This window comes from Rhineura floridana, chromosome 8 (assembly GCF_030035675.1).
Source record: "Rhineura floridana isolate rRhiFlo1 chromosome 8, rRhiFlo1.hap2, whole genome shotgun sequence".
In the NCBI taxonomy this organism is placed as follows: Eukaryota; Metazoa; Chordata; class Lepidosauria; order Squamata; family Rhineuridae; genus Rhineura; species Rhineura floridana.
The window spans coordinates 47,510,281-47,522,863 of NC_084487.1; the positions used below are offsets into that span (position 1 = coordinate 47,510,281).

Genomic DNA, 12,583 nt, shown 5'->3' on the forward strand with positions numbered 1-12,583 from the left:
GCCATTTTTTCTCAGATATCATTTCAGAGCACTGGTTCATCAGGACATTCAACATGTCTTGAACAATCTAAACATGATGCTGCACATTTTTGTAATGTACATCACGTGGTGGGTTATTTTTTCAATCAGAGAGCAGCACTGCCCTCATACAGTCTTCCATGAACGCTCATCTAGCAGTAATTTCTGCCCATTATGTTCCTGTTAAAGGCTAAACTGGCTTCTCTCACTGCACGAAACAACTCCTCACAGGACTAAGACTTCCTTCTGTGCAAACTTATTTGCCTAAAAGGTGACTACTTGTTCTATTGCGATTAATGACTAACCAATAGCAACACGTTTAATGGATTATCTCTCTGTTAAAGTTGCAGTTTTGGTGGCAATCATTTCAGTGACGGAATGTATGGAAAAGATGGTGCTTCATTGTGATCCACAATTCTTGAAGAGATTGTGTTATTTTAATGGCAGGTGTGAGGAATCTTTGGCCCTCCAGATGTTGCTGATCTATAATTCGCATCATCCGAGGCTACTGGCCATGCTTGCTGGGGATGATGAGAGTTGTAGTTCAGCAACATCTGGAGGGCCAAAGACTCCCTATCCTTAAGGCCTAGCTTGGAATAATTATCCAAGGTGGCTTCATTTCATATTAAGCTGACTTCATTAAGCAAAACACAGTTTTGCCAATTGTTATTCCAAATACATTGCATTCATTGGCTGTCTAATTTAACTTTTACTTGAGATGTACTTGTGAGTTTAGAAGAGAATAAGTTCTGGTCCTGCGATGCAAGAAGGAATAAGGATTGTCAGGCTTCTTCTCAGACTCTTGCTAGGTGGATTCTATATGGCGATTCATGCATCTTCCACAAGGGCTCGGCCATCTTTAGCACTGCAGACATATATCTCGATGGCAGCTGTTTGCAAGGCAGTAAAGTGGTAGTTTCCACTGATGTCCTCTGCATACTGCTAGAGAAAACGTTAATGCCGGGCATTAAGCCAGTGTGATGAGAGCAGTGTTACAGGGTAATGGAGGTCTGTTTCCTCGCTTAGTAAGAGCTCTATAGCTGTCCCGTTTGTGGTATTGCATACTTACTGAGAACTGTTGTTCTTTGGCTCTTTGTGCAGTTGCTTAACCAACCCATCTTCCCTGCTGTAGAGACTACAAATATAATAAATATGCACCTGCAGCATTGGGAAGAAGCTGAGTGGGAGAAGTGCTGAGGCCATTTGGCTGGTGGTAAAAATACTAGTTGAAGGGAGGGTTATGAAAGAGCTTCATGCTTAAAGTTCTAGGAATTTCTGAGATTTGGATTTTGTTGTGTGTTTCCACTTATGGGATCTGGGCAAGCAGAGAGCTGCTCAAACAACAGCAGTTACAGGTAATCACAATTCCTGTTTTATCACATTGAACCCCTCACAGATTGGATGTTTTGAGTCTGCTTCAGTATATTGATCAGATTGTGGATGTGAGACTTATGTTTTGGATTTGGATTTTCACCCAAGGATCTTTGTGGCGATTTAGAAGCACAGGTAATATCCTAATTGCTGGGGGGGCATTCAGATTTGCTCCAAGATTGATAAAGAAGCAGGGTTGATTAGAGCATGCAACTAAAGTCAGGGCATGATATATTAATGAAGTACCAGGGTACTCAGTGTTGGACTCCCACCTGTATGCTAAAGCTCAGTTTTGACATTTTGCCAACAAGAGAGGTTTCCTGACCATTTTACTGTAAATGGAACTGTTGCTTGGCCTTCTATTGTTTTCCTGTGCATAGATGGAGTTGCTTATGCTAGTGAATATAATTTAGGTTGATGATGTGGAGCCATGGCACATGGGAGGTGTCTGTGTTTTAACCTTAATCATGAAAATTATTAGAGTATTCCCTCCCTTTTTTTCTCTCTTTCTCCAATCTAGGATATTAAAGGATGGATTCTTTCAGAGCCTGCACATTTCTCTTTGCGCTGATATTATCCAGAGGTGTCACCACTGACACAGAGAAGAAAAACCCAGATTCAGGATTAGAAATATGTATCCTTGCATTGCCTAGATTTTGTCTTCGAAAGTGGGGAATGAGTGAGTCAGTGCTGTTTGTTATGGTACCAGTTTATGCCTAGCTTGAGTGGAAAAGGGGTTACGTGGAGAGAAACTGGATTTGGAAAACATGTAGACTTGTGCGTGCGTGTAAAATTATATATACTAAAAAAGAATGCACATACCCTTTAAATATTAGCAGGGGCATTCTTAAGCAACCTGTTCTTCTCCCTATATCAGGTTCGGGTAATGGCATCGGTCTTATGCTTATCTCGATGTCTTCCTTCTCTGGAGACAATGGGATTGAGATATTTCATACATGTATTTGTAGGTTTTCCCCAGTGGGGCAAATAACAGCTTTGGTGGGGATTGGTACAGTTCTATCAGAGGAAAGTGTGGTGTTGTGCCAGTCAAAACCAGAACTTCTATGACTGCTTTTAAATAAAAATAGAAACATTAGGGACTCAAATGGCAGATTTCATGTAGCTTGGTCCTGAGTTAGTCAAAAGTTTGTTACTGAAATCTCAGTAATGGTACTGTATGTTTTCTCCTTTTTATAATGTGACCTCAAGTGCATCACTTCTCCACAATATCTGAAAGACTGCCTCCTTCCCTACAGACCCTCTCTGGTGCTGAGATCAGCAGAGCGGGCCCTTTTGGTAGGTTCGCCACCCTCAGAAATTTGGGGTGTGTGTGGATGGCCTGGGAGAGGGCATTCTCTGTGGTGGCCCCTAAGTTGTGGAACTCTCTTCCCAATGAGGTGCACCTTTGCTGTAGAGTTTTAGGTGAATGCTGAAGATGCACCTCTTTACCCTGGCCTTGGACGCCTGAGACATGTATTTTTAAGACCTACCCTATTGGGAGATTTTAGGTTGTTTTAAAATTGTTTTTAGTGTTATATTTTAAAATTGTTGTAACCCACCCTGGGACCTTTGGGTGAAGGGTGGGTAATATATGGTGAGGATGAAGAGGAGGAGGATTTCTTCCCTGTTGCATAGTGCAAAATCCGAGATGCCCATGCCCTTGTTTGTTTTGAGCAGTCCTTTTAAAACAGGTGATCACATGCACATGCCAGAATGGTCCAGCAGCAAATATTTTGCTATATTGTCTTCATAACATATTGGCTAAGATTTTTATCTGTTCATGACTCTTTGGACATGTTAAGCTCCTCTCTAAGCAATTGCTTTTTCACACAGTAGATGCAGAGGTGTGATATTACTTGCTTGTTACATGAGTGTTTTCCAGGTTTTCCTCAAGACAATGCCTCTGTTGATGCTCCCAGGTTGATAGGTCCATTTCTGTTGTGATCCCCATTTGGGATGGGGTTGTGTGCATAGTGGGCATCTCTACGATAGTGTCTGTAACATCACTAGTAACACAAACACTTATGCCACTTTGCAAACTTCAGTTTTGTATATTTTTTTCATCTTAAACGTCTTTGGTGGCTGCTCCATGTACTACTGCACCTCTAGAGTGTTAATTCAACATGGCTTTAAAACAACTAAACAGCAGCAAGACTAAAAACAATTTTGCCACATTTCCTCACTGTTTTAAGAATCATTAGAAAAAATTCCTGCTGGCTGGTGCTCTCTACTGTGCTAAGCCAGTGCTAGAGCATGAAACTAGCTCATAGAGTAGTAGAGTTGGAAGAGGCCTTATAAGGCCATTGAATCCAACTGCCTGTTCAGTGCAGGAATCCAACTTAAAGCATACCCGACAGGTGGCTGTCCAGCTGCCTCTTGTTCAGTTTGCTGCCCACCCCAATTGTGGTGTGTAACAATTAACTGGGGAAAGGCTGTAGCTCAGTGGCAGAGCATCTGTTTTGCATGCAGAAGATCCCTGGTTCAATTCCTGGCATGTCCAGTTGGGCTGGGGGAGACTCCTGTCTAAAATCCTCAAGAACTGCTGCCAATCAGTGTAAACAATACTGAGCTAGATGGACCAATGATCTGACTCGGTATAAAGCAGCTTCCTATGTTCCTATTTCCGTGCAGCAATTCTATCAGATACACTGGGATGGGATAATGGGACTTTAGTAATACACTGGTACTTGGTATTCTCTGCTTGCTCTTACTGACTTCATTTAGAGAAGATCTGTTAAGCAAAAGCCTCTGAGAGAGACTGATATATATTAAAATAATACATAAATATGCTGCTGGAACTCATGGAAGTTGCAGTCCAAACCGTCTCAATGGCACCAGGTTGGAGAAGCATGCTATAAAAGACCTTTATGAACAAAGATACCTGTGCCTGGTGCCAAAAGGATGTCAAGCACTGTGCCAGGTGGGCCTCCTGAGGAGAGCATTCCAAATTTCCTATGTCCTTGCAGCAATGCCATCAGATACATTTGGCACCACAATTAAAAAGTCTTCTGATGCTGGAAAAACCTGAAAAAGAGCCTCTGAGCATGATCTTAAAACAACTGAACAGGCTAATGTGAAAGGAAGCAATCCTTCAGGTAGCCTTATCCGAAGCCATGTAGGAATTTAGAGATTAAAACCAGCACCTTGAATTTGACTCAGAAACATACTGGGAGCCAACGTAGCTGTGTTAAGATTTGCAGTATGTGTCCCATACTCTCCCTTGCTTTCAATCAGTGATACAAACCTTCATTTTTTGTATTTCCCTCTGGATTTATGCCATTATCCTCCTTAGATTCTAGTTTACAGCTGCCAAAACCAACAAGGGCAGTTATTCTTCCCTATCTGTGTAAATTTTATTCTATCTCTAGCCATTGGCCCTTCCTCATGAAACTTGATGCAGTAGTTAAAAGAAGCTCTGGTCCCCTCTAAAGGCTACTTTGGCAGGATGGACCACAAATCTCCTGTTCCTTTCTATCCCTTTTCTTAAACTTAAAACATTTTTTTAAAAAAAACCTTTGCTTACAGGGTAGTGGGATGTACTACTAAGTGCAGTGAGACCCTAGCCACCCACCATTTTAAACTGCCTAGAGACATCTGTAAATCCAAATTAGCATATGCTCATTTTATGCAAATATGTGTCATGGGCCTACCCACAGAATCCTTTCAGTACCTAACAATGCCTCTGGATGAAGGGCAACAGACTTTAGGATTGTGCTGTGGATTGGGAGAGGGGAATATGGGGCAGAATTTTGGATGTTGTTGCTGTTGTTTATTAAATTTATATCCTGCCCTTCCTCCCAGAAGGAGCCCAGGACAGCAAACAAAACACTAAAAACACTGTAAAACATCTGAGAAACAGACTTTACAATATATTAAAACAAAACATCTTTTTTAAAAAAAAAGCTTTAAAAACAACTTAAAAAGCAATTCCAACACAGACGCAGACTGGAATAAGGCCTCTACTTAAAGGGCTTTTTGAAAAAGGAAGATCTTCAGTAGGCACCAAAAAGATAATAGAGATGGTGCCTGTCTAATATTTAAGGGGAGGGAATTCCAGAGGGTAGGTGCCAGAACACTAAAGGTCTGCTGCCTATGTTGTCCGGAACGAAGCTCCTGATAAGATGGTCTGTGCAGGAGGGTCTCACCTAACAGAGTGCAGTGATCGACTGATATAAGGGGTAAGGTGATCTTTGAGGTATCCTAGTCCCAAGCTGTATATGGCTTTGTACACCAAAACCAGAACTTTGAACTGCACTGTATGGTATCCTTGACCCAGACCACAGATAAAAAGCTCTTTGAAGTGAAACGCAAAGACCAGATGAATGCATTGAAGAACCTGATTGAACTCAATGATGTGAACCAGCAATACAAGATCATAGACATCATGCTCAAGGGACTTTTCAAAGTGAGCCTCGTGTAAATGAACACAGGATTTTTAATCGTTGGATGTTTGTTGGATAATCCTAAAAGCAGTGGTGAGAGACAAAGCAGAAGAGTGTAGCCTCCTAGTCAGGAACTAATTTTACTGGGGAAGGTGGAAGATGGTGGAAGAGGGGCCTAGCACTATGACCATCCCACTGAGTGGATAGCTGGCAAATAGCAGATGTCATTCATTCCAGAACCAACTGTTGCATCTCGGGTGGCAACTGGGTGTGGGGGAAGGGGAGATGGAACCCCTTGGAAACTGCTAGTGGAAGATAGATTCTTGGGGATGGCCTAGGCCTTATGATACCCTAGACACCCTCATCAAATTTCTTACAGTTTCACCTGCAGAGGATATAGAAGGGCATTTCCAGTGTCTCCTCCATAAAAATAGATTGTGCCTTACTCTGGAGATCTTCCAGGGCATGAGTCTGAACATTCAGGAGCAGCATAAGATTTTTGATGTTGTTTTGGACTGGTATTTGTCTAGGTTTAAGCAAATAGTGGAGGTGCCATAATAGACTAGGTACTTGACAAAAACAGCATATAGGGGAAAAAACATATAAAATCACTGAACATATAAATTCACTGAAGGTGGCAATGGTGTATTTTAGTTGTAGTTTATGTATTTTAATTTATTGTAATGTTTTTGTGATTTTACTGTTTATAATTTTATTATGTATGTGTTTGATTTTATTTTTGTAAGCCGCCCTGAGTGCCCTGTTATAGGGTAGAAGGGCGGGATAGAAATATTTTAAATAAATAAATAAATAAGAAATAATAAATTTGTAGCTGGGCTACGATAGCATTGCATCACATGAAGAAGGTGATCGCAACTGTATACAGTTGCCATTTTTCTATGGCCCCCTCCTTTTTGTACAACAAGCTACATTTTATGCTATGGGATGTAACAGTGTCACAGCACAGTTTGTCTATGTGTTTGTGCATGCTACAGCCAAGCCTACATAGAACTGCCGTGACCCAGGAACTTCAGCCTTCATCTTCCATGTACATTTGTGAGGTATTTTCAATGGATGGGGTATTTATTTACACAATTTGATTTCCTGGTTTCTGGTTTTTGAGTTTATTCCCCCAAGTTTTCTAGGCTGTCAAGGCTTCATCAGAGCGACATCTGTTTGCAACAAAGCATAAGAAGGGGGGTTTGCAACTGAGAAGAGGCTATGGCTGGCAGCACAGGTGTGGAGAAGATAAGATTTGGCAGGAGCTGAAAGAAACCTAGTCCGCTTTTTGTTGTGATATACAGGTTCTTGAAGACTCGCGGGCTGTACTTATAGCAGCAGATGTCCCTCCAGATGGGCCGTTCCCTCAGGATGAGAAGCTAAAGGATGGTGGGAGCTCTTCACTTTCTAATCCAAATTTCCCCATCCATCATTCTGTATCCGTTAAGTTTGTAACTATGAGCTGTTCTGGCATTGCAGCTCTCATTGCCATTTTGGCTACTCTTGCTTAGCCACCCCTGTCACTTCTGTTCTTGTGTGTCATCATTTCTGACATTTGTAAAGGTCCTGGGATAGGAATAGAGCCAAATGAGGCTGCATGGCATATGGTACATGAAGCAGAACATCATCTTGCTATTTTGCCTGTGCATATAATGGAAAGTTAACACTTGTAGGACTGGTCAGTTTCATTAAATAAGGAAGTGTGGGTTCATTGAGATTGATGACAAGTTTTTTCTTGGCTAGTTAAATACATCCCAGTGGAGCACAATATTTCATGCCACTTCTATGAATATATATGTGTGGTGAGATAAATATCCTAAAAGTCAAATACTGAGGATCAATTTAATGCAGAAAAATATAAATTGTGTCTTTGCAATTTTGAGTTAAGTAATTCCAGATTCTGCAACCAGAACCTTTATTTGTCTGGACTAAACTGATACAGATTTGTGTGGCTTGTGAGATTTACATTGTTTTTTCCAGTCATTTTTTAAAATGTCTGTTTAGCCAAGAAAAACTAAAGAGAGTGGAAAAGGAAGGGGGATTGAACCTATAAGGCCAGCCAGATTTTGAGTTGTGGAACCACGAAAATGGCAGCTAGTTTCTTTATTGTAGTCCTAGTAGTGCTTTCTCATAACTGTAGAGTAACAAAGATTCCAATTATTTTGTTCCAGATATGGATTTCCATATTAAGATACCCTATCTTGTGCTTTTTGGTGTTTTGGCCGTGCAGATTTTCAAAAGTAAATGCACATTATGCTGTTTATGCTAGCGAACTACACAGTGAGCAGCAGTAGCTTCCCTCCTGCTCCTAAATCTCAAAATACCACTGACATCACTATATGTAATGACTGGAAGGATTTAATTTTAAATAGCTTTTCCTTGGCACTAATACTGATCACAGGTAGCCATAACTCCCAGAATTCCTGCTCTTTATAATTATGAAAATATTGTGAGACTTCTGTTTCTTTGAATAGATGTAGGAAAAAATATGTCAGACTGAATGACATGGTCTCTCTGTGTTCTTTGCCTGATTTGTGGACTACTAGTTTGTTTCCTGGAATTCTGATGTTCAGAGGTCTGGATGTGAGCATGTTAATCTATCCCACCAGTATTTGTATTTTCAAATGCTGTGGACACAAAGGTTGATCCGTCTACTTCTGTACTAATGAACTTGGAAAAAATACAATCCCCCCTCTGGTTCCATACAATCACTAATATAGTTTAAAATATCCCTCCTCTTCTCTCAAATAAGCAAACATTATGAATGGTTAAAGTGTGTTGAGGGGTAAGGATCTGTATCTTGTTCCATGTTTGTTCCCATGTGGTAAAACCAGTGACTCCTGATTTTTCATTGTGACTCTTTTTCTTTAGCATATTCCCATGTGGTGGAGAACACTGCTTTTTTTGGTGATGTAGTCCTGCGCTTTCCCAAGATAGTACACCATTACTTTGACCGTAACTCTAACTGGAACAACCTAATCCGCTGGGGGATCAGCTTCTGCAACCAGACAGGAGTATTTGATCAAGGTCCCCACTCACAACTACTAGGATTGGTAAGGCAGTGTGGTGATTTGATTTCTCCTCTCATTTTCTATGCCCCTTGGGGTGGTATATCAGACAGGAAGAAGAAATAAGCCATATGCTGGGTTGGGGAAATGGATATGAGTTGAGGAAAACAAAGAATCTAAGGGTTGTTTCAAAGGTTTAAGAATTTATACATGGAAAACAGTCTTGTATAGGAACTTAGCAGGAAACCTGCATATAGATGGCAATATGTAAATGTAACATATATGTATATCTCACTATATGTGTACCCACTGGGTAGTCTTACTACTGCTCAGAAGCAACAGTCATAACGTATACATGTGTGTGTTACTGTCGTACATCACTGATCTATACAGTGTCACATGCTAATTCCTACAAGGAAGAATTTTTCCTGTACGAGCTCTGAAATGCATGATCCTATCTTAGCAGCATGCCTGCACACTTCTGTATCCTGGGTTCTGATCTGATTTAGTTCACCTGAATCCTTTAAGCTATGTAACATTTGTGTGTACCCTACGCTGATCCCTAATAACCTACCCAGCTGGTGGGTGAATTGCTAGATCAGTGGCTCCGCCCACAAGGGATTTCCAAAGCCACTTGCACTGTGGCATGGTTGTTTTAGAGGGGATAGCTTTTTTTCACATTTGGGAGAATTTGCATTGAAGTACCAAATGAGGTTGGGAACCTCCAATGGGCATATAGCTAAGAGGATTGAGAGGAAGGCAGGAGGGTGGGAAGATTGCAAGACTTGAGAATGAAGCTGATCTTCACCATTTTGGTATACTTTCTTCTGCAGATGGCTCAAGAGCTGGGAATTAGTGAGAAATCTCCAGACTACCGGAATCCCTTTAAAACTGATAATTCTGAAGTAAGATAATAAATGTGACACATTACCTGTTGTTGTTCTGACACCTTGCTTGGGAATGGCAAGGGAAGAAATAGGCAGCACTGCTTGATGATGGATATGTGGTAATGCCTAGACACTAATAATCAGTAGTAGTGACTTTGTCCCTTGCAGCTTGGAGTATCTTCCAATGTGACAATCCTGTGCAGGCAGCTAGTGTATGCTTGGTTTCATGTTCAGTTGGCAGTGCAGAGGGTTGTATCCAACATACCTGTAAGTAAGTAGTTCCATTGTGCAAGCAGAAATCCTTTTACCAGAAATCGTTTGACCGCACGGCCCCTGAATCTGTTAGAGGAATTTCACCAGCCCTCTGGAGCAGAGTTGGGGAGGGTGCTTCAGGGAAGATGGGGAGGAAGTCCATCCTTGCACCGATAGGACAAGTTCAATTCCACCCAGATAGTTTACTTTCAAAGGGGAACTCGCAAAGGATGCAACTAGGCATCCTATATGAATGTCCCTTCTGATGTGACAATTCAGCACTTTGGATGAATGTGGGAAGTGACTACGTGTTCGACTTGACCACACAGAAGCCTCATCTGGAGTTGCTGTGAAGGCCCTGTTCAATTGCTTTTGGTTCTGAATGTGTGTTGCATGCTGCAGTTTGTCAAAGGCAGGTGCAAATGCTGCTTTCTGTCTATGTCATATATTTCTGTGGACTCATTTAGTAGCTTTGCAAAGTGAATTGGCAAAAACGTTGTCACTGCAAATAGGTTTTGCGGGGCGATCATCATCATAATTCCAGGGTGTGAGAGCTGCACTCATGGACACCTTCCCCAGTTTTTGGATCCTACTAATTAAGATGTGCAAACAATGCCACACAGGTTATTAGTTGACACAACTATTTGCTGCCCTGGGCTCCTTTTTGAAGGAAAGGTGGGATATAAATTTAATTAACTAAAAAATAAAATAATAATAAACATTTATGTGCGGCCTAATTTTTTTTTTTTTTTTTAAAGAGCCACTATATATATTTTACATTCATATCCCACTTTTCCTCCTAGGAGCTCAAGGTGCTGTACGTGGTTCTCCCCCTCCCCATTTCATTCTCACAACAACCCTGTGAAGTAGGTTAGGCTTAGAGTGAGTAACTAGTCTAAGGTCACCCAGGGAGCTGAGTAGGGACCTGAATCCTGGTCTCCCAGGTCCTAGTCCAACACTCTTAACACTGCACCACATTGGCGCTTTATTTATTTATTGCATTTGTATACTGCCCCATAGCCGAAGCTCTCTGGTTGGTTTACAACAATTAAAAACATTAAAAACAAATATACAAATTTAAAAACACATTTTTAAAAAGCAATTTAAAAGCACATGCTAAAATGCCTGGGAGAAGAGGAAAGTCTTGTCCTGGTACCGAAAAGATAACAGTGTTGGCACCAGGTGCATTTCATCAGAGAGATCATTCCATAATTAGGGGACCACCACTGAGAAGGCCCTCTCCCTTGTTGCCATCCTCCGAGCTTCCCTCGGAGTAGGCACCCGGAGGAGGGCTTTTGATGTTGAGCGTAGTGTATGGGTGGGTTCGTGTCAGGAGGGGTGTTCCATCAGGGATTGTGGTCCCAAGCCATGTATTTTTCATCATTTTATATGCAGAAGTGACTGATACACTTGCCTAGGTTATGCAGGTAGCTCTGTGACAGAATTAAGAGCTGACTGTAGAATCCTAAGAAATCCTCTGCCCCAGAGATCATTGGACACCATACAGATTTCATTTTCCCCCTAAGCTCCTCAACACTGTATTCTGATGGAGAAGAGTAGCGCAGTCAGCAAGCAGAGATACAAGATGATTAATTCCCACACCTCCCTTCCACCAATCTATTATGAGAGGATATGATACTGGGCTTTATGGGAACACTAAAAAATAAAATGTCCCCGTCTCACTTCATACAGGAAAGCCTTGACAAGTTGCTTGTCTCCCTGTTTGTGAACTTCTGTTCCAGGAGGGAATTGCAGTAGTCTGTTGGGAAAGTAAGAGTGGGTACATTATTCATGTCTCCTGAAAGTCAGTAAAACTACAGATATAAAAAATGGGTGTAAGTGGAGGGAGGAGACTTAGTTGGCTAACTGAGGCTTGTGCACAGGAATATCCTTTTGTGCCCACGTGGTTGAGCTCTCCTTGTTTGCTGTCAGTTTTTCCCCAGTGCAGACACATTCCAGAAGGCTCTCCGGGAGGAAGAGAAGCGAAGGAAGAAAGAGGAGAAGCGGAAGGAGATCCGCAAGGGGCCTCGCATCTCGCGCTCGCAGTCTGAGTTGTAATGCCACCACCTGCTCCTGTCATTGTGACTTGTGCTGGTGGGAGATGGAAGCAGCTGGGAAAGGAGTATCCCCAGTCCCTTGGTGACCTCAGGAAAATGCCAGGATGTTGCAGTTTCGTTTTGTAAGGTTTTGGAGGTTTATTTCTTCTTTCAACAGGACGTTGGTCAACAACTGGATTTGAGCTGTGAGAGGTGCCCAGGTGGAGATCACAGTCTTTGAGCACATATTTCCTTCTGGGAAGACTTTTCCAAGGAACTGGAATGTATAGAGTTTGTCAGAGGCTGTTCCTCATGTCTCTGTGTATTTTTGTTTCCTGTGGCTTTGCCAGTTTGTAATGCTTGGGGAGAGGGGTGAAGGAAGGGAAATTTTCTGGTTTGGTCTGTGCCACCTCTGCAGTTTAAAATACAGACTGTGTATTCTTGTGCAGACACAGAGCTATAATATATTTTTTCCCTTGAGCAGCGAAATTAGAGATACTGGTTCGTTGGGAATAGTCACTTATATGACAGAGTACTCTTAAACTCCCATGCTTTTGAATGTAAGGAATGTACCTGGGATATATCAAAGAAGTGTTTTGGTTAAGATATCATAATTCATAGCCCATTTG

The 12,583-nt window shown here is 41.7% G+C and overlaps 1 protein-coding gene across 4 annotated transcripts in view; it reads left to right on the forward strand.

Moving 5' to 3' along the window:
• Positions 1–12,044, forward strand: part of CCDC134 (coiled-coil domain containing 134) — a 34,888-nt gene extending 22,844 nt beyond the window's left edge. For 3 of the 4 annotated variants that reach the window (XM_061639302.1, XM_061639300.1, XM_061639304.1), the window contains 6 exons: positions 1,910–2,023; positions 5,673–5,794; positions 7,076–7,160; positions 8,643–8,824; positions 9,613–9,684; positions 11,851–12,044. In XM_061639302.1, the coding sequence (XP_061495286.1) occupies positions 1,921–2,023; positions 5,673–5,794; positions 7,076–7,160; positions 8,643–8,824; positions 9,613–9,684; positions 11,851–11,976 (690 nt within the window). In that variant the 5' untranslated portion in view covers positions 1,910–1,920 and the 3' untranslated portion in view covers positions 11,977–12,044. Of the gene's footprint in view, positions 1–1,414; positions 1,525–1,909; positions 2,024–5,672; positions 5,795–7,075; positions 7,161–8,642; positions 8,825–9,612; positions 9,685–11,850 lie in introns of all 4 variants that reach the window. The other variant, XM_061639301.1, reaches the window with a different exon arrangement.
• Positions 12,045–12,583: the final 539 nt, after the last annotated feature.